The sequence below is a fragment of the Macrobrachium nipponense genome, chromosome 26 (assembly GCF_015104395.2).
Source record: "Macrobrachium nipponense isolate FS-2020 chromosome 26, ASM1510439v2, whole genome shotgun sequence".
NCBI lineage: Eukaryota > Metazoa > Arthropoda > Malacostraca > Decapoda > Palaemonidae > Macrobrachium > Macrobrachium nipponense.
This window is the reverse complement of record NC_087215.1, coordinates 41,231,823-41,257,667: the sequence shown is the minus strand read 5'-3', so window position 1 is coordinate 41,257,667 and position 25,845 is coordinate 41,231,823. Positions and strand designations below refer to the sequence as shown.

The 25,845-nt window shown below is 35.7% G+C and overlaps 2 protein-coding genes across 2 annotated transcripts in view; one reads left to right on the top strand and one right to left on the bottom strand.

Moving 5' to 3' along the window:
- The window catches only part of LOC135199908 (dynein axonemal heavy chain 6-like), a 60,730-nt gene extending 60,087 nt beyond the window's left edge, over window positions 1-643 (top strand). The window contains 1 exon segment of the mRNA XM_064228028.1: window positions 633-643. Coding sequence (XP_064084098.1) covers window positions 633-643 — 11 coding nt within the window.
- LOC135199646 (dynein axonemal heavy chain 6-like) overlaps window positions 1-25,845 on the bottom strand; it is a 125,733-nt gene that overhangs the window by 87,623 nt on the left and 12,265 nt on the right. The window contains 14 exon segments of the mRNA XM_064227803.1: window positions 759-955; window positions 1,456-1,709; window positions 1,901-2,035; window positions 2,375-2,500; window positions 5,038-5,230; window positions 8,128-8,264; window positions 8,552-8,761; window positions 13,125-13,145; window positions 13,147-13,332; window positions 13,671-13,829; window positions 14,587-14,700; window positions 25,105-25,233; window positions 25,415-25,498; window positions 25,501-25,587. Coding sequence (XP_064083873.1) covers window positions 759-955; window positions 1,456-1,709; window positions 1,901-2,035; window positions 2,375-2,500; window positions 5,038-5,230; window positions 8,128-8,264; window positions 8,552-8,761; window positions 13,125-13,145; window positions 13,147-13,332; window positions 13,671-13,829; window positions 14,587-14,700; window positions 25,105-25,233; window positions 25,415-25,498; window positions 25,501-25,587 — 2,032 coding nt within the window.

Here is a 25,845-nt window from a genome sequence, read left to right as displayed (position 1 = left end):
ATTAACAATGGTGGCTCTCTTGTGAATAGTTTAGCACATCTCTTGTGTCCTGATTATCCGATTTAATGTATTATATTGGAATAATGAATCAAAGGGTATTTATCAAAACTAGAGATGAAAGCAGATCACTAAAATTCGGAGTTAAACTCAGCCTTGTGTAAACTCAGCCTTGTGTATTTGCATAGGTATTATTTCTATGCTCTTATGTAACACATAGGAGATTGATTAACTGACAAAGCTCACAGGTGTAATAGATATCACATCTTCAGTGGGCATAAACCAATCAAATTGAAACAGATTGGTGTCAGTGAACTTGCTAGTTGTGACACCAAACAATGTTGCCTGTTATACAAGAACAATTGTTAGGAAAGGGCCTAGATTTTTTCTTGTCTCTGGGCCAAATTCTAGTCATAGTAATTTGTATAATGTTAGCCAGTCCACAATATGAAGCACCCCATTGCAAATATTGTTTCTGCTGTGTGGAACTACGTACTTTTATTAGGGTGCTTCCACCCAATAGTAAAACATGGCAAAAACAAGTCACAAACGAATCACTCACTCAGCACAAACAGGTTGAGTACAAATGAGTGACTTATTGGTAGTCCAAACCAATTATTTTTTTCCACTTCCAGTTACTGACTAGTTCTCAATCTGTTTGTTATATTTATATGACAAGTTGCTTATATGTTTTAATTATAATTTTACTGTAGTGTAGATACACTCTTATTATTTTCTTTGACTAAAGCGCTTGAACTTACTTTTATGGTTCAGAGCAGCGGTGATAAGGGCGTGATGAGCTCTCATTGTACTTGGAGTTTGAATAGAGGCTTCAGAAACCCCCATATACTCGTAGCAATAGTCCAGGTTTTCTACGCTAATTGAAACTTGAACCTTTGCCCTCCGCCCTTCTCCATTTATAAGATGACTCAAATGTTGAAGCCAAGCATATGACCATCTTTCATGCAAATAAAAACAAAAAATTTATGGTTGGGTGTTTGAGGGTATTAGTTTTAAACATATGTCCAATCAATAGAAATCACATTCTCAAGAAATGTTATATATGCAGAATACTTGCTTACTTTACATTTCTGCATTAATTTTCTTTGGAGGTTTCGAGGATGAGGTGTATTATAGTGAAAAGAGACATGAGTGATATGTGAAGCAAGATTAAGAAGAGGCAATTAGTAAAAGGTTTTATTGTGAGAAAGGAAAGAGACTGTGGATGTAGAGAGCACATAAATCCAGGTTGGAGAAGGAGAATCAGTTGACAGACCCACTAGGAAAGTGGTCTTAGGTAGAATGAAGAATTTAAAGGATGATAATATATTTTATCGTACAGCTTAAAATTTGTTACAACTAAGTTACTTTTTTTTTACTCAAGCATTTAGTTTTGTTGACAGGTATATTAAATTTTCTGATCTCTATATTCCATGAAGAATAAGTGATATTTCCTACCTATTATCTGGCTTGTCTGCAATAATAATTTTTGTGGCTTCCCGGAGGGACAGGATCGTTATAATCAAGTACGTGAGTCGAGATTCATGCTGAACGCTGACTTTCATGTTGATGAGTTCTTGTAGTATATTCAGGTCATCTTCTATTTTGGTTAATACACTGTGCAAATTTGGTTTAACCTTTGCATCGTAGGCATTATCCAAGATATCAATAATTTGTGTACTCCACTGGATTCTTCGACAGATGTCCAGCACCTGATTCGTTACCCAAAAAATGAATAATTAATTGATTTATAATATAGAGAAGCTTGAAAATTTTTCACCCAAAGCTTGATGTAAAGTATTTATATATTGAAAACGCAATTCTTTCTCTCTCAATTTATTTATAGTAGTTTAGATTTCAGATTGTTTTAAGTATTTGTAGGTCTGCCTTAAGCAATCCAAACCTGTAATGGTATATGAAGATTATCCATAGGGAGATGTTCTTTTGCATGTTTAATTATAAGTCGTTTCAGAGTTGCCCTCATTCCACTCTCAACGCGGCCTATCCAGTCCTCAACACCATGATGTGCAACAACAGACTAAAGAGAGAAGTTTGCGAATATTAGTCATAACAATTCAATGGTAAATTATTGCTCAACTTATTATAGAAAGAATCCATGTATGAATTATTATTTTAACCTCACGATGATGATAATATAAAGTAGCTTAATTCATTTTTTTTTTTTTTTTATAGAAAGTGGTACCTAATTGAAGGTTACATACTCTGACCGATGCCTTATTAACAAGACAAAGATAAAACACTTGAAGTTCAAATGCAGAGGTTCACAGTAATATACTTTACTTTTAAAGAATAAAATATGTAAAACGGCAAAATGATAAGGGCAGATGAAAATAAATATATTAGAATTCATATTTACCTTTGCTAACTTAAGTTTCTCTTGTTGGGGAGATACGAGAGCCACTATCTGTCCATCTTGACCTCGGATTAGTCGTCCTATCCCAGTGAAAAGCCTTGACAGGTATTTATTACAGATGTTAGCTTCCTATAAGTGATGTAGAGAAAGAATTTTATGCTCTAGATTTTAGAGACTGGTGGAGATTACATTCGGCTTAGTAATTAAAAAATTGTAGAAATTTTCTTAACATCAAGACATTTACGTAAGATATGTAAAGAAAAAAAAAAACTTTTTTTTTTCCAGAGAAAGAGAAACATTACAAATATGCATAGGTAATGGGATTAATACTATGAGGATTTTTACAGAATTCTCTAAATAGTCTTTAGAATACTGGAAATAACCTTGCGTACTCTCAAGCATGGCCCGCCTTTATATTGCTTTGTTTAAATACTGCTGAAGTGTCAAAAAAAAGGTTCATGGTTTTTCCTGCCATATTCTACATTAATTAATCTACGTAAGAGGTAGTGCCGTCAGTGCACCTAGTGTGGTACACTGTAGGCATTATCTAAGTTTAACTGCAGCATCCCTTTGTCCCCTAGCTGTAACCCTTTTCATTTCTTTGTCTGGACCTTCGTTCATATTCTGTTTCATCCATCTGACTTTCCACCACCCTCTCCTAACAACTAGTTTCATGGTGCAACTGCGAGGTTTTCCTTTTGTTACACCTATTTACTGTCAGTTTCCACTTCAGCGCTGAATGACCTCAGAGGTCCCAGCACTTGGCCTTTGACCTAAATTCTGTATTCTATTAATTCCTTTATTATTCCCAGAACCAAAGCCCTACGTCAATGTTATGGCCTTAAATATAACCGGTGATTATGACCAAATTTTTTTAATATAATTATAATTGTAACTGACTAGATATACAAAAATGATCGAAAATATAACTTGTACTTTAATTTAACCTGAACACGTGAGCTTGTCATAAGCACAATTTTGTCATGGGCACCTCCCCTGGTTCCACCGTTCCACCATAGCCTTTTGGTGGAGAAGCATATTGAAGGGGGTAGTTTTTGATAGAAATTACTTATGCTACCTGTAGCCTCTTGGCACTGGTGTGAATACACAAGGGTTTACCCACAGGCGACAAAGAAAGGTTAGAAATGGACAGCTCTTAATGGAGCCAATAGATGCTTTCTTTGTATACATATGTTTAATGTATTTTTTGTGAATAAGTTTATCTTCTGAAAAGGTTTTTATTGTTTACCAATAATTCGTATGTGGTCAGTTGCCACCCTGTATAATCCTTGAATTGTCTTGTCCCGGTTTCTGAGCAGTTGGACTTCAGTTGGACTTAATATTTTTGTAAACCTCTTAAATTGTACCCCTGTTTTTGGGAAGGTTACTAATTCTCCAGGTGTGTTTGATTACTAGGTAATTGTTTCCTTTATAGTCCCTCTATCTGTCATGTATACGACCCTTCCTCGTACAGTCATTTTCTTATGTATGTCAGTCTGCTAAGTAAAGGACATTTGAGTCGAAAGATATCGTAGCACTCCATCGTTTCACTTTCCTCCTTGGCTTCTACCTTTTTTTATATATTCATCACATTCCAAATTTCTGTGATTCAGTTAAACATATACACACACCCACACACACACACACACACACACACACACACACACATATATATATATATATATTATTATATATATATATATATATATAGTATATATATATATATTATGTATATATATGTATATATAGTATGTATGTATGTAAGTAATGTATATATATATATATATATATATATATATATATATATATATATATACACACGGTGTTTAATTTTTGCTGATGCTGAAGGATTTGGCTGCAACCTGTAAATTGTATTTGGAGTGAATCACTGACCATTGGGATATCAATCTTACCTCCAGAAAGCTATGGTTTAAATTCTGTTGATATCCAATTTCATGCACCAGTCCTTGCACCCCATGTTTCTCTCGACTCAAAGATTTTATTTTTTACGTCCCTGATGTTTCTGAAAAACTTGACATTGATTATAAGTCTGTTTAAATCTGTATGCGTGGGGTTATGGGGTTATAAATATGTTTGCTTCAGATCTTTTTGGTTTGTTTTTAGAGGAGCGTTATTCTGGTCTTCATTTGTAGGTTAGGGATATATTGGGGGAAATCTGCTGAAAGTGGCCTTATTTTTTCCCCATTTAGTGGTCATTAAGACGAAAACAATTGTTAGAAGAGAACCTGTTTTGCCACCTGTCATTTTAATTTTAATACAGAACTTCCATTTTTATCTTCAGTACCAGTGCTTCCAGGAGTAATAATTATTTCTATAACCTTGTGTTACTTCTTGTTGTTTTGATATACATAATTCCACTGTCCTCTGCACTAGTGCATTTTGGATGTTAATGGTTGTTTATTGAAGAGAGGCATGGAATGCAGTGGCCCATTGCCTCAATGTTTCTCACTTATTTTTCAGCTTCTAATGTATAAGTATTTTATTTAAATGCAGCGAAAAAAGTAGTGTAAATACACTACTTTTTTACGCTGCATTTCATTCTGTGGAAGTTGTGGAAGCCCGTGGCCTTCTTTGCTAGTTTCTCATTAGTGTATATATATATTTTGAATATATAATAGTTTGAATTACCTAACCCATAGACTAACCTGGCCCTTTGTGAGAAGCTCCAGTAAATCAGTGTCTGGCAACAAGAAAAGTCTTGGGCAAGTTTGTCTTCGCATGGAGAGAAGCGGAGCAAGACATACTCGAAGCCCAGTCAGATGAGTTTTCTCTTGTAGGACCTCTTCGAGTAGCATTCCATTTCTTAGCTGTGATAACACCAGTGAGTCGTGTGCCACTCTGAAATTTATTTTTTTGAAATAAGTAGTATACATAATTAGCTCAAAAACACCACGTGTATTTAATGTAATACTTCAGATTTGACAAGTATGTAATAGTATATAGTATATATATATATATATATATATATATATATATATATATATATATATATATATATTGGGGCCTTCAGCCGACACCTTGTTTCTTTGTACCTGATTAAGCTGATCATCTCCTACTTAATCGTAGTCAGATAGAAAAGTATGCCTTGTAGGAACATCAGGCTTAATTCAGGATATATATATATATATATATATATATATATATATATATATATATATATATATATATATATATATATATATCATATATATGATTTTTAGGCATGGCTGGATTCTATCATCGTTTCTGCCCAAATTTCTCAGCCGTAGTAGCTCCCTTGATAGACTTAACTAGTCCCAAAGCTAAGTTTGTTTGGACTCCAGAGTGTCAAGAATCCTTTGAGAAGCTAAAAGCCATTTTAACTTCAAGACCAGTAACTCATGCTCCAGACTTCAACAAGAAATTTGTGATACAAGTTGATGCTTCTGACTGTGGCATTGGAGCTGTTCTACTTCAAGAAGATGAAAATAATATCTACCATCCTGTGTCATGTCTTCGGAATTGAAAAAACATCAGAAAGTATACTCGACAATCGAGAAGGAAACTTTAGTCTTAATCACAGCATTGAAAAAGTTTGAAGTGTATGTGAACAGACCTAGGAATGAAGAAATTTTAGTGTTGTCTGATCACAATCCAGGGAATGAAAAATCATAATCAATGACTGACCAGGTGGTCCTTGTGCTTGCAACAGTATAACTTAAGAGTGCAGCACATTAGTGACAAAAACAATGTAGTTGCTGAATATTTATCCCGTTGTGAATCGTGGGATTCAACACCGCGATAAACAATCTTCTTGGGGGAGGTATATTATATGTTGCTACTTTCAAAATGCATATATCCCCTCTTTGACTGTATAAAATGTTATATATAGAATTTTGCAAAATTTTTTCAGATTCCTTAGCTATGATGTTTAAAATGTGTGTTCAGATTTCGCATAACATGATTTAAAAGTATATAACGTAGAATGTAAACAAAATGAGAGAGATTATCTTTGTACGTTCAAGACTAGAATTGTTTCCCTATTATGCCAACGCCTTGCGATAAGAGACCCCGAAGTTTCTGCTTTGCTTTCCTAACCTGTCAACACGTTTGATTAGAGATCTCCGTTGTGCTCTGGATTTCTGTCATCATGTCTGATAGGGACTTTTACTCGATTCTGTCTCAATCGAGTCGTGTCTTTGTTGAGCAGACTGGTTTCATATGCGTCCGTCTTTGCCAAAACCACGTGCAGATTTCATAATTTTTTTGTAAAGTTGCGTCATTTTCGAAGTTTCTAGAAGCATTGTACCATCTTTCTCATTGCCCAAAACATTTTGTGCCATCTCCACTGTCCAGTTTCTCAGAGAAATGGCTTTCATTATAGACTTAGGATTCCTGGCGTGTAGATCTCTCTCTCTCTCTCTCTCTCTCTCTCTCTCTCTCTCTCTCTCTCTCTCTCTCTATCGCACACCACTTTTGTTAACGTAACGTAAATTAGTCACTCGTAACTTTTGGATTTCAGATTTGATATTTCTTAGTGATTATTTAGTATTATTTAGTGTATTTTGTGGAATCTGAACAAACATGGTAAAAGTGTGTAACGGCGCCTAGTTTTGTGAAATAGTGTGAATTGGTGAATTTTTTAAACAGCTGCAGCAAAAAGAAAGAAATTGTTATACCAAGGTAAAGTGTGTTATATTTTTATAAGTTGCAACTAATAACTAATGGTTACAATGGTTTGAGTGAAACAATTTCAATGTTTACACATTGCAAATTTTTGTGTTTTGTGTTTGTTTCATTTGAAGTGCATTTATCCATTTTCTTATTGAAGTGTTTATTTTTGGTGCATTCATCCATTTTCTTATTGAAGTGTGTGTTTTTATTGTATATTCTGTGTGATTGGTACTTTTTGCAATTTTGGTATTTTCCACATTTTTCTGTGTTTTCATTTACATCCACAATTTAATTAGCTTAGTTATTTTCATTACTTAATTGTTGCACATTCAATTGAATTTAACACTTGTGAATTAATTTGCATTTAAATAGAATTCTTTTCAAGTTTCATTGTTGTTTAGCACTTGTGAATTAATTTCCAAATTTTAAATATTGCCTAACCTTTTGAATTTTGATTGAATTAATTTCCTTGAATTTTGTGATAAATTATTTTTTATTTAAATTTACTTAATTAATTCAAGAATTGATTAAACTTTACTTTGTTTTCAAGTAACAGTAATTTTCCCTGATATTGTGAATTTCACTTATAAATTTTGAGTTTACTAATAAATTTTTGTATTTTAAATTTTTATAAGTGTTTCTTTTCACCAGTATGATTATATTTATGTTAGGTAGAAACATAGAGTGGTAATTGATCTGTTTTCCTTCAATTTACTTGAAGTGACTTAGAACCAGGGAAGTACTTAGACTTCTGAAATCAGGGATATACTTACTCTTTTAAAGTTGTTGATCGAGTGATGCTCTTTGATTAATTTAATTACTTACAAGATTACCTCACACCTGTTTTGATGAACTTAGTCTGATTTTCTGCAATACTGGTAAGTTGTTAAGGGATCACTGTTGCCTTTAGAGTATTCAGTCGTTTAGTACCTGTGATGAGGGATCAGGTGTCTGGGTGTTGTGAGGTAACAATTAATGAATGGTAAGTGTAGTAACCGGATACTTGGCACTTCGGCACAATATATACACAAAACCGCTTATATTTTGAAACTAAAGTGTGTTACACCGATTAAAATGAGTCTAATGAATTTGTTGAACATTACCTTGTCATGACTTTAGTCCAGAAGGCAGTTGAGGCAGCGAACATAGTTGCCTGAAGGGGAAAGACCTCATGTGCAGTAACTGTGCTGAGAACGGGGTCAAGAGCCTTCCACTCTTCTTCAAACTCCTTCATCGCTGTCTGAAGTGGATATTTAATGACGAAATGATACAAAAGTAAAATTAACTGTCCAAAATTCAATGAAGTAGCTGCAAGATTAGATGAAGACAGAATGTACTATATAGTTACTGGTTGCTTATAAAAATGTTTTTTTTTTCTGAAATGTGCTTAGACATTGATGTGTAACTAAAGCGACTGCTTATTTTATTTTCTTTAGACGGGCCATTGCGAGATTTTATTGCTAAAAGCACAAAAATTAATTGGCATGCAAATTATTGTAGTTTTTAAAGTAATATGGTTGGATCTACCAGAGTTCCTTTGATAATGGTGTGAATATTTTTCCACTTGACTGTCTCCTGTTTGATATGCAGAGCATGTTCGGAATGGAGGAGGAGGTGAAGGGTGATATCTGTGCTTAAGAGCAGCGACTCCAATGCCCCTAAATCTCCCAGTTGGAACGTATCCTTCCTGACATAGTCCACAACAGGAATTGTAGAGGCCTCCCAATCTTGAACAACCTGTTTGTTGGAGAATGGAAGAGTTTTTGCCAAGTTGGAGGATGGAAGACCTTTGACACTGGTTAATTTGGATCTTCAAATAAATGGGAACAATTACTTTTCATTCTTAGCAAGTAGATATATCTAAGAGATATATTATTTGAGACAATCTGAAGCTCCGTGGGGTGCATTATATACATACAGCCAGTGAGGGGAAAATCTCAGGAGGCAACATAGAAAGGTGTTGCGGATCCGATGGTTGAGCAGTGAATCTTCACATTTCCTGTATTTCTCTCAAAACAGTATGTTTTATCATGCAAATGATGGAGCCCCATCGGAATCTAAGGTTAGCACAAACATTAAAAAATAAAGTTACTCGTGAAATAGAAAACTGTATCTCTCCACAACAACTACATATTAGCCAGAACATCCGTAAAAAGGAGTGTAAGCAATCATAAATCTCGGTGAGCAATATTCAACAATTCTCTCAAAATCACAACCTGTTGCGCAAGATGTAATAGAAAACAGAATTGATAAACAAACAGAAAGGAAATCTTATGCGTGTAAAGGTATCTTCAAACTATCCCTAAACAACCAATGGCAAGATAACTGGTTCTACCTGCTAGAAAGACAATGACTTCTCAGTAAGACAAATTCATTAGCTGACCTTATTCGTGGTGAGAGAGGAAACATGTCAAGACTGTTACACTAAATTTGTTAACATTTATGGAGGTGATGCTAAATACGAAAGCCTGCTCGTCACGACAAGTAAATTGATACAGAAATAATTAATTGTTTTTGCATAAAGGAATACATGCATTGAATAATTTTTTATCTTCTTCATCTAACGGTCAGTGAATCCTTTTATTAGAAAATTGAAAAAAAAATGAAGTTATAACTGTCTAGTCCATTTGGATGTTGTGTGTGTGTGTGTGTGTGTGTGTGTATGTATGCATATATATTTATACATCCTTAGAAGACGGAGCTCCAGCTCTTAAGTACATCTCATCAGGGGAACCACAGGGAAAAGCATCGTACTCGGGTACATTTGTTTTGCCGACGTTTCACGACTCGTAGTCGCATCCTCAAGGCTGTAGTAAAGATAAACTTATGAACATTAAAACCACGGGCTGCATAATTCATAAAAATTACGCAATATTTAAAAACTCGATGCACATAAGCATGTAGAAAATGTAAAAATTTACGAATATCTTAAGACAGTAAAACATACTAAGCGCTAAAATTATGTACAGTAAAATTACATTAAATAAAAAGAAAATTCATAAAAAACAATTATATGTATGTAAAAAATAAAAATAAAAAATGAAAATTTAAATAATTAGACAGAAATAAAACAGTAAGGCTATTCTGTAGTACCTTATCCTCGCAAAGGACGGGCAGTGACTGAAGGAATTTTAAAAAAACAAAAAACAACGCACCCCTATGGGGATGAAACAAATGAACAGTCAAATATCAGGAACCACTCTAAATCATGTAAAATACATATTAATGATAAGGATTTTACTGTTATGGGCAAAATACAAAATGAAAACAACCTAACATCCTTGGAGTCCATTAAGATAAAAAGATAGTTCCGTCTTTAAATACACAATCCTCCTCTGTTAAGGTGTTAATCGCCTAGGGTGCCTTGTTTGTTCTTTAAAATTCTTTTTTTTACATACATATAAAATTTTTTTAATTTTCTTTATTTTTTAATATAATTATACTGTACATAATTTTGGCGCTTGGTATGTTTTCCTGTCTTTTATGAATTATGCAGTGTGTGGTTTTATAGCCTTGAGGCTGCGACTATGAGTCGTGAAACGTCGGCAAAATAAATGTACCTGAGTACGATGCCTTTCCCTTTGCTTCCTCTGATGATGTACATATGTAATATATATATATATATATATATATATATATTATATATATATATATATATATATATATGTGTGTGTGTGTGTGTGTGTGTGTGTGTGTGTGTATGTATGTATGTGAGTGTGGGGGGGGGGGTTTGGTTTGTTGTTGGTACCCTGGCCTATCATCTGAAATACCGGTCTCGGACACGATGTGGACTCAGAATTTTGATTTTTTTTGTGAAACAGGCTGAAGTTTATTAAAAGTACTTCATATTCTAACATTTGGATCGAAGGCTTTGTAATGCCATGCTTTACCAAAAAGTGTTAAAGAATTCTAGAGTTAAGAGGGTATTGTGTCTATTACATTTACACACACAATATTATATATACTTTTAGGGCACAATTTTTCACGGGTACAACATTCATTGAATAGAATGGCTTTTTTTTTAAATTGCTTCATATTTTCTCATTATTTCCTTCACTTCATTGTTCAGGTTACTAATAGACACATTCAGGTAACGGGGTTCTTACATTTACTACAGTATTGATACACGCGACAGCTGTTTCGTCAACCTATACGTATTGACGTTATCAAGCGTACTGATACAAATATGTTGTTGGAGATTAAGCTGGCCTTATGCCAGCACGGGCTCTTGCTCAAAGAGCAACCCATAGATACAAATATAAATCTGCATGCGTTTTGTGACGTCATGCGGACGGGAAGGTAGTACAGTTGCCAAAGACCTAGTGTTGAGAATTTACAAAGGACTTTGGTAAAAGAAAAATATATATTAATTACACATATGTTGAATTTATTGTTTGTCATTGTGCGTTCCTGTCAGTGTGGTGGCAGGCTTGTTTCTATCACAGCTTTTTTTAAAATATGAAAAATTTTAAAAAAAGCTGGTTAACAATGAAAAGACATTCTATTCAATACACACACACACACACACACACACACACACACATATATATATATATATATATATATATATATATATATATATATATATATATATATATATATATACACACACACTCTCACACACACACACACACACACACATATACACGTATATATATATATATATATATATATATATATACGTATATATATACTGAATAGAATGTCTTTTTCATTGTTAACCAGCTTTTTTTAAAAATTTGTTCATATTTTCTAATTATTTCCTTTACTTCATTGTTCAGGTTACTAATAGACACATTCAGGTAATGGGGTTCTTCCATTCACTCCAGTATTTATACACGCGACAGCTGTTTCGTCAACCCATACAATTGACGTTGTCAATCTTACTGATACATATAAGTTGTTTTAGATAAGTTAAATAACTTATTTTCCTTTATAAACCAACCTCTTTCCGAACGATTTTCATGCTATCACTCCTTCAAGTATGTCACAAGACAGGGAAATAAATGCCAGTTTTACTTCGTTGCCATAACATTATCTTGTCCGAAATACGCTTGCCAACTTTATATATATATATTATATATATAATTATATATAAATAGATATATATGTATATATATATATAATATATATATATATAATATTGTTCATCCTATATATATATCTAGATACATATATATATATATATCATTATATATAGATATATATATATCTATATATGTAATATTATTATATAGATATAATATGTATATATAAATGTCTATATATATAATATATATATACATGATATACTATATATCATGTGTATTATCATCTATATAATTATATATATATATATATATATATATATATAATTATATTTAATATATATTATATACATATACTATTTATATATACAATAAGTGTGTATATCTATATATATATAATTATGTATATATATCTTATTATAATATAATATATGTGTTTGTATATATAATATATATATACTATATATAGTTGTCAGTGTATTTCGGACATGAAGATGCTTTGGTAACGAAGGAAAACTGCCATTTCATTCTCCTGTCTTGTGACAGACTTGAAGAAGTGATAGCATGAAAATCGTTCAGAAAGAGGTTGGTTTTATAAAGGAAAATGAACTATTTAACTTGAAAATATACGGGAAGCATTTGATTTAAAAAGCTGAACCCATATAATTTTCTTATCCTCACTGATGCAGTATTATTTAAACAATTTTTTATTTCAAGAATATTACCTACCAATGTTTTACTTCCTCACTGATGCAGTGTTATTTAAAAAAAAAAAATTTATTTCAAGAATATTACCTACCAATGTTTTACCTACGAAATCCTTTATATTACTCTAATAATGAATGATGTGTATAGGAGGCGGCTTGAGAAAATGATCGTTATTGAACACAATCCGAACGTTTATACAAGAAATTGATGTAAAACACAATTGCAAAATGTAAATAATGGATGGGGGTTGTAGCTTACGGTCAGAAAACTCGGCTTTTAACTTTTAATGTAATTCATACTACGGTCTATAGAAAACGTGGAAGAAGATGACGACGACGACGGCAGTTGAGGGGTGTCTGTCTTACCTGTTTGAGGCGGTTTTCCTTCCATCTCCCTTTGCAGCTGTGCAGTGTGCGCTACTTGCTGGAGGGTGTGAGCGTGAGTGTGGAGATTCATCTCATCCACTTGGGCTAAGGTCAAGGGTGATGGTAGGGGCTGACCCAAAGCCGTGTCGATTTCTTGCCAGTGGCGAGGCCGGAGCGCAGAATCCGTCAGAGCTTCCAGCACAGGTAGCTGATGGTTGTAGTACATGTGTAGCGTTAAGTTCAGTGTAAAGGAGTTGGGAGCAATATGAAGGATATGATTTAAAAACACCACTATAATATGTTTCTGTCTGGACTAAATACGTTGCATTCGGTATGTAGCAGACCCACTTCAAAAAGAGCTGTTATAGCTTAAAACAAGAATATGTTGGTTCTTTATTTACCATAGCACTAGTCTGTGGTGCTTATTGTGATATTACTAAATTGGTTATGTGTAGTAGAATATATAACAGTTGGAAATTGGTGTTTAAATGTGCTATCGCCGATGCTTCCACGAACCTGTTCGGGTAAGGTAAGAATTCCACATACCTTTTCCTCCAGGGAATTGACGAGTGATTTCAGGTGGAGGAGAACGTCAGATTGTTGCTGCTGCTGCTGCTGCGCTGTCTTCAAGAGGTAGTCGACCTTGCCTCGGTATTCGAAGGTTATTTTTCTTACTTCCACGACGTCAAGGTTCTTGACTTCTTTCTGTGTCGGGAGGAATTTTCATGCTTTGCAACATTATCTCGCGATATTGTTTATTCTATTTTACTTGCGGAATATTTGCAAAGAAGATATTTGATTTAGCCGTCAGTGGCCCTTACCATACTAAAACGAAAAGTGTCACTCAAGAAAATTTAGCCGCAAGTCTTAAAAGGTATGGTTAGCACTTATGGTGTCTAAACTGTAAAAAAGATATGGTTAGCACTTATGGTGTCTAAACTGTTAAAAAAAGATATGGTTAGACTTATGGTGTCTAAACTGTTAAAAAAGATATGGTTAGCACTTATGTCTAAACAATAAAAAAAAGATATTGTTAGCATTATGTGTCTAAACAGTGAAAAAATATATGGTTAGCACTTATGGTGTCTAAACACTTAAAAAATATGGTTAGCACTTATGGTGTCTAAACAGTTAAAAAAAGATATGGTTAGCACTTATGGTGTCTAAAAAAAGATATGGTTAGCACTTATGGTGTCTAAACAGTTAAAAAAAGATATTATTAGCACTTATGGTTTCTAAACAATTAAAAAGCGTGAAGTGTTATCACCTGCGCTTCAGATATACTTGTCTCAAGACCTTGGGAATCTTTCAGTTTCAACATCGCACAAAAAAAAATGTATCTTAACGTAGCCTGTTCCCATTCCAGTCACCAATCGTGCTGTTTTGTGGAATGAATTGATATTAGAGTTCGTGAGGAAGATCACATGGTGTATTCTAAGCTAGAAACAACATTGAATAATACCTGATACCAGTCTTCTGTGAGAGCTTCCCATTGCGAAAGACTTTTCCAGAGTAGCATTTTAAGGGTGATCTCTTCTTCCACTTCTCTAAGTTCTTTGAAGGCACAGATGGTCATCTGTAAAGGACGCAGTTCGTGATAAAACACTGGGCAGGTTACGACAAAGCTATATTAAAGACAGTTTTTCGGTAGCAGACATTAACATCCATTACTAGATTATTGTCACAGGGCTGATATTCATATCGGAACTAACATGGCATTCTCTCTCTCTCTCTCGCTCTCTCTCTCTTCTCTCTCTCTCTCTCTCGTCTCTCTCTCCTCTCTCTCTCTCTCTCTCTCTCTCAGTTACAAGAAAGAAGTAACGATATGGGAATTTTCAGTTAAAAAAAATCGCATTTTCACTCATATCTTTTTGTCTTTTTTTCATTTTATCTTCTTTCTGCCTGCAAAGAGAGAGAATTTACAGAAAAAGGGGATAAATAACTAAGTAAGGAATAGAAAATAAAGCGGATAAACCTGAATTCAGCAGACGTCAGCAGAAAGAAGGAATGACTTTGCTCCTTGCTTATACATTGAAGATCAGAAGATTCCAGAACTGCACAAGGCAAGCTATTCCAGATTTTAGTTGTAGCCAAAATAAAATTACCAGCAAACTGAATTGGATTGAACCTATTATTAGTTAAGAACATACTGTTGGCAGCAGCATCCTGCCTATTCTTGTGAAAAAAGCATAAATATATATATAATATATATATATCTTATATATTATATATATATATATATATATAGATATATATAACCATTTATGTATATAATATATATATATACTATATATCATAGTATCTATATATATATCTATATATCATATATATATATTCCTACGAGTGTCCCATTTAGACTGTTGCTTTTCCTTGATCAAACTTGAACATTTAAAGGAACAGTTGAGGGAGTGAAGTAAGGAAAATTTGACTAGAAGGAAAAGCGAAGGAACTATATTAACATATTTCATGTCAGGATCCAGTACAAGTGACCCCTCTTATTGTTTTGACCGTTTATAAAGCCGTGAGAATATTTTTTACTTAGCCTCTTTTACTTTTGTCCCTTAACAATGAAACGACGGTGGAAAGTACTTTAATGTTACTTTAATGTGTCAGACATGATTTATGACCTGTCATCCCCTCGTCAGGTTTAGCTACCTGATGCCAAATCCCAAAAGGGTAACATGCACTTCAGGGACCAGAGCCCCCTCCCCCTTTTCCATTGTAGTCCCTTGTATTGCGGTCCCAGATCTAATTTGACAGAAGCCATTAGCAGCTAGTTGCCCTTCAAATCGCGAAAAGTCACACATCTCCCGAAAGGTCTGACCGACCTGTCCTAATCATTCTACCTGACCCCTTTTGCCCTCACCATTGTTGTCTGAGCCTTCCAAGTCTACGACCGCCTCCTCATACCTGCATGGTTGATGCCTGACCCGATTCGGTCATTGGTATTTGTATTTCAACTCTGACTACTTTGCAGATTCGTGTACACTGCCCCGTTGTGTGCCGTTTCCTGTAGATGAACAGTGCTATTCAGCCTTTTCTGCCAGTCCCAATCTTGGGTCATTTTCCCCGAGACTCCAATAAAGCTCACACTTACTTACAATGCTCCATTGCTTAGTGTTAATTAATATTGCTAGTTAAGTTCTTTATCCGTATCTCTTGAACCTGTGAGATCCTGTAGTTAAGTGATTCCACTTGCAATTTGGTGGCACCTTTGTTTTGCTATTGCGAATATTAGTGTTAGTGTCATGAATACCATGGAGCCAGACAGTACTTCTGTAATTTATATCTTCTGATTACCTTATAGGTATGATATTATTTTAGTGGACAAATTAGGTCTACGTTCAATCCTTTTGAAAAGTAATTTTGGTTTTTCTATAATTTTTTTTTTGTTCATAGCTTGCTTACTTCCCAGTCAGTATAGGTGTGATCACAAAAGGTATATTTTGAGAAGAATAAAAAATGTTGGATTGACTATATATTATATAATAGATATATATATATATATATATCTATATATATTATATATATATATATATATATATATATATATAGATATATTTATATATATCATTGTCATAGTCCTAGTGCCAGGACTAAAGCAGAATCACTGAATTTAAAATTCAGAATTACCAAATTTATTACTTGTGCGGAATCTATGCTCTCTGACTAATGGCATGCAGACTGTGAACAGAAAGACGAGAGAAAGGAACGAACCCTTATAGAACACCCAGAATTATTTTTCAAGATGAGGAATGAATGTAACATGTATTCTGTTCATAAATTAATATAATTTCTAAAAGGGCAATCAAAAGATATACAATTACAAGAGCTCTGTCTGGCTCCATGGCACTCATGACGCTAATTCTACATTTCTGATATTTTATATTACGTTATAATGCGTTGAGTATAATTCGACTCAAGTAGCAAAGTATGATCACAGGTATCACTGTTCACACTAAAACACTCGCTGGGTCTCTTAGGGACATGGGAATTCTAGGTGATCAAGAACCAAGCAGGTAGGTGACTGTCAGGAGGACTCGCAGGCAAAGTCTCAATGCACAGTTGGTGCTTACTTAAATCCACTAGCCGTTGTCGGCTTCAAGACAGTGGTTGAGGATAGTGGTGGCTAAGTGATCAGGTACAGGACCTCTTCCTGGTAGGCATACTGCAGCGAGGTGATAGGCCTTCCATTACTGGCGAAGTCGACGTGCCCGTGTGCTACAGGCTAGGGCAAAGTGCGAGGGCAAGCACTGGAATCATCCCGGCCAAAAAAAAACAAACTGGATATTGTTGTTCTCAAAACATGAATCAGTTCCTTGAGGGGCGATTCATCTCTGTCTTTCATCTCCGATGCTAATCTTCTGCTGGAACCTTAAAGAACATTGGAACATTGGCAGTGTTGATAACATAGAGAAAACCTTAGAAAAACATGGGGGTGAGAGAGATGTGAGGGTCATGCTGGTGTGAGGATGCACTGTTGGGAGGTGAGGGTCCGATGACAATGGAATGGGATGAGGTCAGGTAAAAAAGGGGTCGAGGTCAGGTAGATGATTAGAGTTAAGCTAGGGAGAACTCTTGTGAGATGAGTGAATTTTTGCAACTCGGCAGGAAGTTCTCTATTTATGGCTTAGGTTTGGGGACCATACTACAATGGAAAAAGGGGTGCAGGTTCCTAAAGTGTGGGTGACCTGTCTCGGGATCTGACATCAGTTAACCCTGATGTGGAGGTGACACCTCATAAATCATCTTACAAATATCAAGGGGAGAAGATCATTAGGATGTTTTCCATCTTCGCTTGGTGTAGTAGTACAAAAGGAAAAAATCTGCTAGTGAAAATACTCTCAAGGGGTCCTTAATCTGTTCGCAAAGTGGAAGGGAAGTTCTTGACTGGGTCCTAACTTAATGGTCATCACTCTACTTCTCGCTGTTTATCTTCACAATTTGAATTTTATGTTATTAGTTCAAACTTGTTCCCTCAAAATTATGTTTGGCTGCAGAAAAGAAAACAAAAGAGGATCCAAAGTGGATACTCATAATTATATATATATCTATATATATATATATATATAATATATATATATATATATATATAATATATATATATATATATATATATATATATATAATATATATATATGTGTGTGTGTGTGTGTGTGTGTGTGTGTGAGTGTGTGTGTGTGCAGCGTGTGTGTATGTATGTATATATATGAGTATCCATTTTGGATCCCCTTTCTTTTTTTCTGTTCTTCAGTCAAATGTAAATCTAAAAAATAGTTTTTGGGCCAGTAAAGTAAAAATTCACAAGCTGTAGAAGGAAGTGAGCTGTAGAGTAACATATTTCCCTGTTTTGAATTAGTTGAGAATTTCCCTTCTGCATCGGGATTGGATAAGGGTTCCCTTAAGAGTATTTTGACATAGCAGTTTTCTCCCCTTTGTATATTATAACGAACAAAGACGAAAATACTTTTCATGACTTCTGCCTGGGATTAGTTTCTGGATGACAAATGAGTTGTCTTACCCAATCAAGTTAGGCTGCTGACCGATGTCAAGACCTACATGATAGGGTCACTCACACATAAGGGAATCGCGCCACTTTCTCTGTTGTAATAAAGTAAGAATTTCCTGCCAAGTTGCTAAAAATCTCATGTCTCATGGGAGGGGGTCTCTGGCTTATTACTAACTTTGGCTTATTACTAACTTTCTACCTGATCTTGGCTTCTTTTTTATCTGACTCAACTCTCAGAATTGCTGTCGGACCATCAAATTTCCTTTTAATGGTTTCTGCCTAGGATTAGTTTTGGATGAAAAATGAGCTGTCATATCCCATCATGGTGGGCTGCAGACGGATGTCAAGACCTCCACGATAGGGTCACTCAAACCTAAGGGACTCGCCCCCCTGTGGATGGGCTGCTGACGGATGTCAAGATCTCCCTCCACGATATGGGTCACTCACACCACAGGGAATCGTGCCCCTTTTTCTATTGTGATAAGATTAGAACTTCCGGCCAAGTCAGTCGCTAAAAATCAAATGTCTCGTGGGAGGGGGTCTCTGGCTTATCCCTAACCCTCTACCTGACCTAGCCTTCCTTTTTCCAGACCTGACTCCCAGCATTGTTGTCAGACCCTCGAGTTCCCAACTCCACCTCCTTGCACCTGCATGCCCCCTTGACCACTCTCGAATCCACTTGCACTTGTATTCTTCTCACTGTTTTCACACTTTCCTGCCGTAGTTTCTGGATAACAAATGAACTGTCATACCCCATCAGGGTGGGCTGCTGACCGATGTCAAGACCATGATGGGTCATTCACATCTAAGGGACTTGCGCCCATTTTTCTATTGTAATAAAGTAAGAACTTCCTACCAAGATGCTAAAAATTACACTTCTCATGGGAGGGGTCTCTGGCTTATCCCTAACTTTTTACCTGGCCCAATCCCTAGCATTGTTGTCAGACCCTCTGGTTCCCAACTCCTCCTCCTCGCACCTGCATACCCCCTTGACCTCTCTCGAATCACTTGCACTTGTTGTATTTTTTTCTCTATTTTTGCACTTTCTTGCTGTTGTTCAAATGTCTCTTTCAGATTAAATTAGGCGACAAGCCACTGGTTCAAAATACTTGAGCATAAATACTGCCCACAAAATTTCATTTGTTTGCGATGAGTAAGGCACAACAGACAGCCCTAGCCTAGAGCTATCACACTGATAGTAAAAGCGAACTCATGGCAGTTGCTCTTCGAGTCCAGCCCTGCCACAGTACCTGAAACCCGGAAGCGGTCTATTGCCTGGCGACTCTGCCTACTGCTCTCCTGAAACATTGTCTTGACGCTGAAGAAGCTGGTAATATCAAGAACCATGTTGAGACTGCCAACGAGTCTGAATGATGAACGTCCCTGGTTTGATTCGTGATTGTTGAGGAATTGTTTCTCTCCCTCCGGTGGAGGCCCGCAAGCGACCCACGTCCCATGGCTGATGACCTGGTATAGACTATGCCCATCATTCTGCCGTGTAAGGTAACTGAATTAAACATTTGTTCTGTTGGCTCTTCACCCCTTTTCCTAGTACTTACTCTTATTTCCCATTCCTAGATTCTCGCCTCCCTATGAGACTAGATAGTAATTTGTGTGACATAACTGTAACGTTTAAAAGATTTTGCTACTCTAAAAGAATGCCTAAAACGGTCTAATATATTTAAGAGAATTTTGTCCATTAGTCCATTATCAGTTAGCTGGTAGTAAGTATATATATATATATATATATATATATATATATATATATATATATATATATATATATAGTTTGTAGCTCTAGTTAGACAGCTGTTCCTGAATTGACAGGAGGTGCCAGTGTGAGAGAGCCAAGCCAAGGGTAAGTTGGGCTGTACATGGCTTGTTCATGTACTTACTGGATGGTGTACAGATCACATGGAACTTAAATGGCACTGGATGAATGACTGGGTTAGGTGTAGGGTGCCCAAACCTAGTTGTATCCCATACATCAATGTTCATATCAGATTAAGGTGGTAAAAGTGAAAAATTCAAATTATAGGTAAAATGAAGACCGTCGGAGAAAATGTCTTTTCCAGGAAGACTAAGAAAAATGAAGACCTGACTTCACCCTTGGCCTCTGTACATCATAATCCTGAACATGATGGGTATGTAATGATTTCAACCAATGTGCCATTATTCCGAAGATCAGTGAAATGCTGCCTAACTTTGACCCAACAAGGCTGGATGAAGGAAGTGGAAATAGAGGCAACGCTGCAACAAAACATGGCAAAATACCACAAGAGCTGTAGGGTCATGTTTAATAATGCAAAACTCGGTTGTGTAAAAAAGCAAAGATCTACAATTCAAGGTAGAGAACTGCAGGAAAAGCGTGCTAAACAGAGTTGAATGAGTCATGACAATGAAGCAAGATTTTTTGTGAAGATGTGGCATCTGTATCAGATCTTCAACGACTAATGCGCATGAATCTCAACAGGAGACTACATGAGTGTGCTCACACACTTAATGAGGGTAAATTATTGGCAAAACTAAATGCAGATGATGTAGTTACACAAGAGCTGAAATACCAGCTTGTATGTCTCACTGGCCTTTAGAACAGGGAGAGATCCTATCTTAGAAATCTTGAGAAAGAACATTGTTACAGAGAAGAACCAGATATATATGCATTGGTTCTATCAGAACTAGGTAATTATATCATTAAAACTAGTTTTCATTCCAATGGTCCTATCATATTTCCTCTCGCAGACATATCCCAGTTATACCAGTATCGCCTGTAACAAAATCGGTATTGCCTCACTCATTATAAATACAACAAGATTAAAGTATAAATTATCAGCAGAAATCTCTGAATTAGAAGCACACAAGAAAGAAAGGAGTGTGTTACTTGCCTTGGAGAAAGATGTAACTTTAGCCCTATCTCAGGCATCTGACTACTAAGATACACTTGGGATTGCTAAAGAAGCAAAGATACCGAGGAATCATATTGTGGATCATCTGTCTAGGTTTGACGGCACCTTTGGTGAAGGATGTATCAATGATGCCATACCTCAAAGTCTGCTCTAGTTCACAAGTATGGTTGAACATGGAGCAGACATAAAGTCACAGCTAAGGTTTGATTCATCAAAGTCAGACCTTGCTGTTGCTCAGCTCCTGCAGTACAACAGCTTCTCAAAACAGAAGGAAGGAGCAAGTATACATTGACACTTAAAGGATAGGGAAACTCTTTTTCCATTGCTCTTGGGTGTGGCTATTTATGCAAAACTAGGAAGAGAAAACTGGTAGCAATGCTTCATGATCATGGCATAAGCATTTCTTATGATGGTGCTGGAGATATCAGCCTGACTAGGAGATACCACAGTCGCCAAGTATGTGGAAGTGTGTGTAGTCTGTCCACCTGTCTTGAGAAAGGGGTTGTTTACCACTTGGTTATGGACAACATTGATCAGAACCCTTCAACAACTATGGCTACTACCCCTTTTCATAGGACTAGCATTCCGATATTCCAGCACCCTGCCAAAGGCAACATGGATGCGGGGGAAGAGCGTCAGCCAATACAGCTTGGACTAGAGAGGGTAAAATCTGTACCTGAGCTACCTGACTCCTACACAAATATCACTCCCTCCCCCTGCTTCCTTCAACTCCAAAAATGTTGCAAATGATGCTTCAGATGCGCCTGAATGAGAATTTCGCCACACTAAAGCGTGACACCATGCAGCTTTAAAATATTGTGTTCAATTCTCCATTTAGTGTCGGGCTGGTATACTTTTCAGTAGCATTGTGGGGTCCCTATCCAAGATGTAATATTGATAAGAGCCTAGTAGAAATGCTAGAAACATTCTCTGGCCTCATAAAAAGTAGGCATAGATAAAAATTTCATGTCTCTCGCCTTCTTAGTTACAAAGTCATCAAGCAAAATATTTCATGGCGACCATTTTGTACGCCATCTTTATCACAATGGTAAATGTAGTAGTAGAAGTTCTGGTGATATCTTCAAATTAACTCTTCTACCCAGGGAGACATTATCTGAATAATGGTAAATGTATTTATTTCATCAATGATTTACCTAGTGTCAGAAATCGAAACAACTAGCAGCCACCTCCTTGGGAAAGTGGCAGCTATTATTGAAATTTTTTCATTTTCCTGAACACCCTAGATTTTTTAAAAGTAACGGCGTCCAAAATGAGCACTTGTGCCAAATTTCATGCTTGTATCACAAGCTGAAGTATTTTTCTACTTATCTCTCCACTAAAGGAGCAAACACATATACACACACAGTTATTCAGATGTATTATATTATTATTACTGTTATTATTATTGTTATAATTATTATTAATTTAAAAATATTGTCTTGGAATGTATAATAATAATATTATATATATATAATATATATATATATATATATATATATATATATACTATATATACATACATACATACATACTACATACATCATACATACATACATACATACATACATACATACACACACACTCACACACACACACACACACACACACATATATATTAATATATATATATATATATATATATATATATATATATATATATATATCTTTACCATGATTAAAGACTCCGTCATAAGTTTTTAAAAGTTTTTTTACGGAATTATAATAACGTAAAACTGTAGCACGCGCTTAATTTTACAAAATTATGTTTGGAACAAGCTTATCCTACAAAATTTTGGGATTGTTTTAGATGGCCAAGTACTTGTAAAAATCAGAACATATCCTCCATATACACATATGCAATTATAAAGCATTCGGAAAGAAGAGAATAAAAAGATGATGCAAGGAAAAATAATGAAATCCAAGAGCGAAAAGCGAATAAAGTAGGGGAATCCCAAAAACCAGTAGAAACTTCATAATATAAGAAGAAATAAATTAACGAAACAGTTATAATGAGTCATCCACATTTAAATGTTAAGTGCATTGAATACGGTATCAAAGGACTAGAAACTGAAACCACAAAGATTTCCCAAAACCATCGGCTGGTTTACCACCCTTTTTTGCTCTCGGCGTCGGTCATTTATGAAGGGCAGCTTGTATTCGTTTCATTTTTATTCTGTACTATAATTGGAGAAGAAAGTACAGTAAAAACAACAGGAAAATTAGAATTTTGTGAAATGTCAAATAGCAGCATTTCCATGTTTTACTATTTCCGGGCTGCCACGGTTTACCTTTTCCGTATTTTACCCGTTTCCGTGCTGCCACGGTTTACTTTTTACCATATTTTACGTAGTTCAGTATTTTATCTTTTTCTCACATACCAAACTTTTCCTGCATATGGGTTTCTTCAGTTTCGTGCGAGATGAAATACCCGTTACGTAATTCCCGGTCAGTGTAAGGAATGGGAGGTGTCCTGAAGGTAACATAAAAATTGAATTTTTAGAACTGCACACAGTTTCAATATTAACCATCTCCATTAAAAAAAAAGGTAAAAGTGAACGTCATACTAAAGTCAGCTAAGAATAATCAAACAGATGATATCGCCTGCTATAACTTTGTGGCGCAACTCTGAAAATCCACATTCAAGCCTTTGATATCAGCAGAATTATGAGGAAGACATCACATGAATTGTTAGTCTGTACACTTATGACAAGATATGTGTGACGAATCAATGGCAGTGTGAATGCTAACAGTAGAAGATGGAGTGGCAGGGACTGATTTGGAGATGTTTGTTTAGGAGAAGCATAGCTGGAAGAATTCTGTTGACAAAGTCTAGGCGTGGGAAAAGGTAAGATTATCTTTTGGTCAAAGACCTTCGATGCGATATTGTCACCCTGCCCCCATACACTGGAACTCTGAAGAAACCCATATACAGGAAAAGTTTGGTTACATGATCTGTGCACGTGAATGGAGAACTACATATTAGAGTGTTGTTGACACGTACCTTTTTATCATTGTCGGATGATACACAACTGTTATTATCGATACATTTGAATAACTGTGTACGTGTTTGTGTAGCTAATATTGATTCCATTCATGAAAACTATCGTGAACTCCGCTAAATACAAAATTACATCTAGTGGAGTAATTTACCCTAGGGCTTGGATTTACAAGCTTGGGAATCGTTGCTTTAGACAATCGACGAAGGCGCGATTTCAACGGAAAACTTACATGGTGCCATTTGCACCTGCAATGCAAGAATGAGCGCATACTACCCAGTGCCCTTGAGTGTGATTTCATTCCTCACTCTCTCAACCAGTGGAACCGTCTTCCCGGCAGTAATATTAATGCTGATCCATCTAAGTCTAAAAGTTTTTATGACTTACAGACCTTTTATTGGAAGGTTCTTTTGAATTGGAGGCTTGTTCGACGGGAAAAAATGCAGAAACTGCTTGATATTTTGGTATTGTAACTGTATCCTTTTAGGCATGCTCAATCATTAGGTACTACTACTACACATCCACGTTTTAAATGTTCGTAAAGCCTCTGCTGACGATAAACAACATACCTGAAAACTCTCCTGATGTTGGGTAATGGTTGTAGCCTGAGCTCTGATGGTAGAAGCCCTTGAATCTGCAGCCTCCAGCATCTTCATGGCCTCTTCTCTGTCACTGGTCACCCTCAGAAATCTCAGTGCCTGCGTCAAAGACAATGATGACAGTTCGTTTCATGATTAATATATTGTTGCGTCATGGTGAGGCACTTTGATTACTGGTATCAGATTCCCTCTGTTTAACACGTATATGTGCGGATGCCTTTATTTCTGGAAAGTGTTGAGGCAAAAAATTGTTAAAGGCAAAATTTGCTTTGACCCTTACCTGGACTTGTTCAGCTAACTTGGCAGTTTCGCCGTCCAATTCTTCTATTTCTTTTTCTAACAATTGTTCTAGTTTCTTGATTAGAGTTTAGTTGGTCTTTCCATCATACTCCTCCTCACAGTCCTCCTCAGTCTCTTCACTTCCTTTTGGAGTACCTCGTACTTGTTATGTACCTGTGTTTTGATACATGACATCAAAGTATTGCTTTCTACATTTAAGTATGTGCATTCTTCATTTTTCTTTAATTTTCCATTATTTCCTTGACTCTTTTCAACCTCTAACCGTTCAAATAGGGGAAAGCAATAGCAGTGCTCTATTACCTTGTTTGTAAATTGAGAACTTTAATTAACGAACTGCAATGTCTTGAACAATTTCAGTTCACCCGATATTCCTAATTCCAGTTGGAAGGAATCAAACAGCTTGTTGCTAAG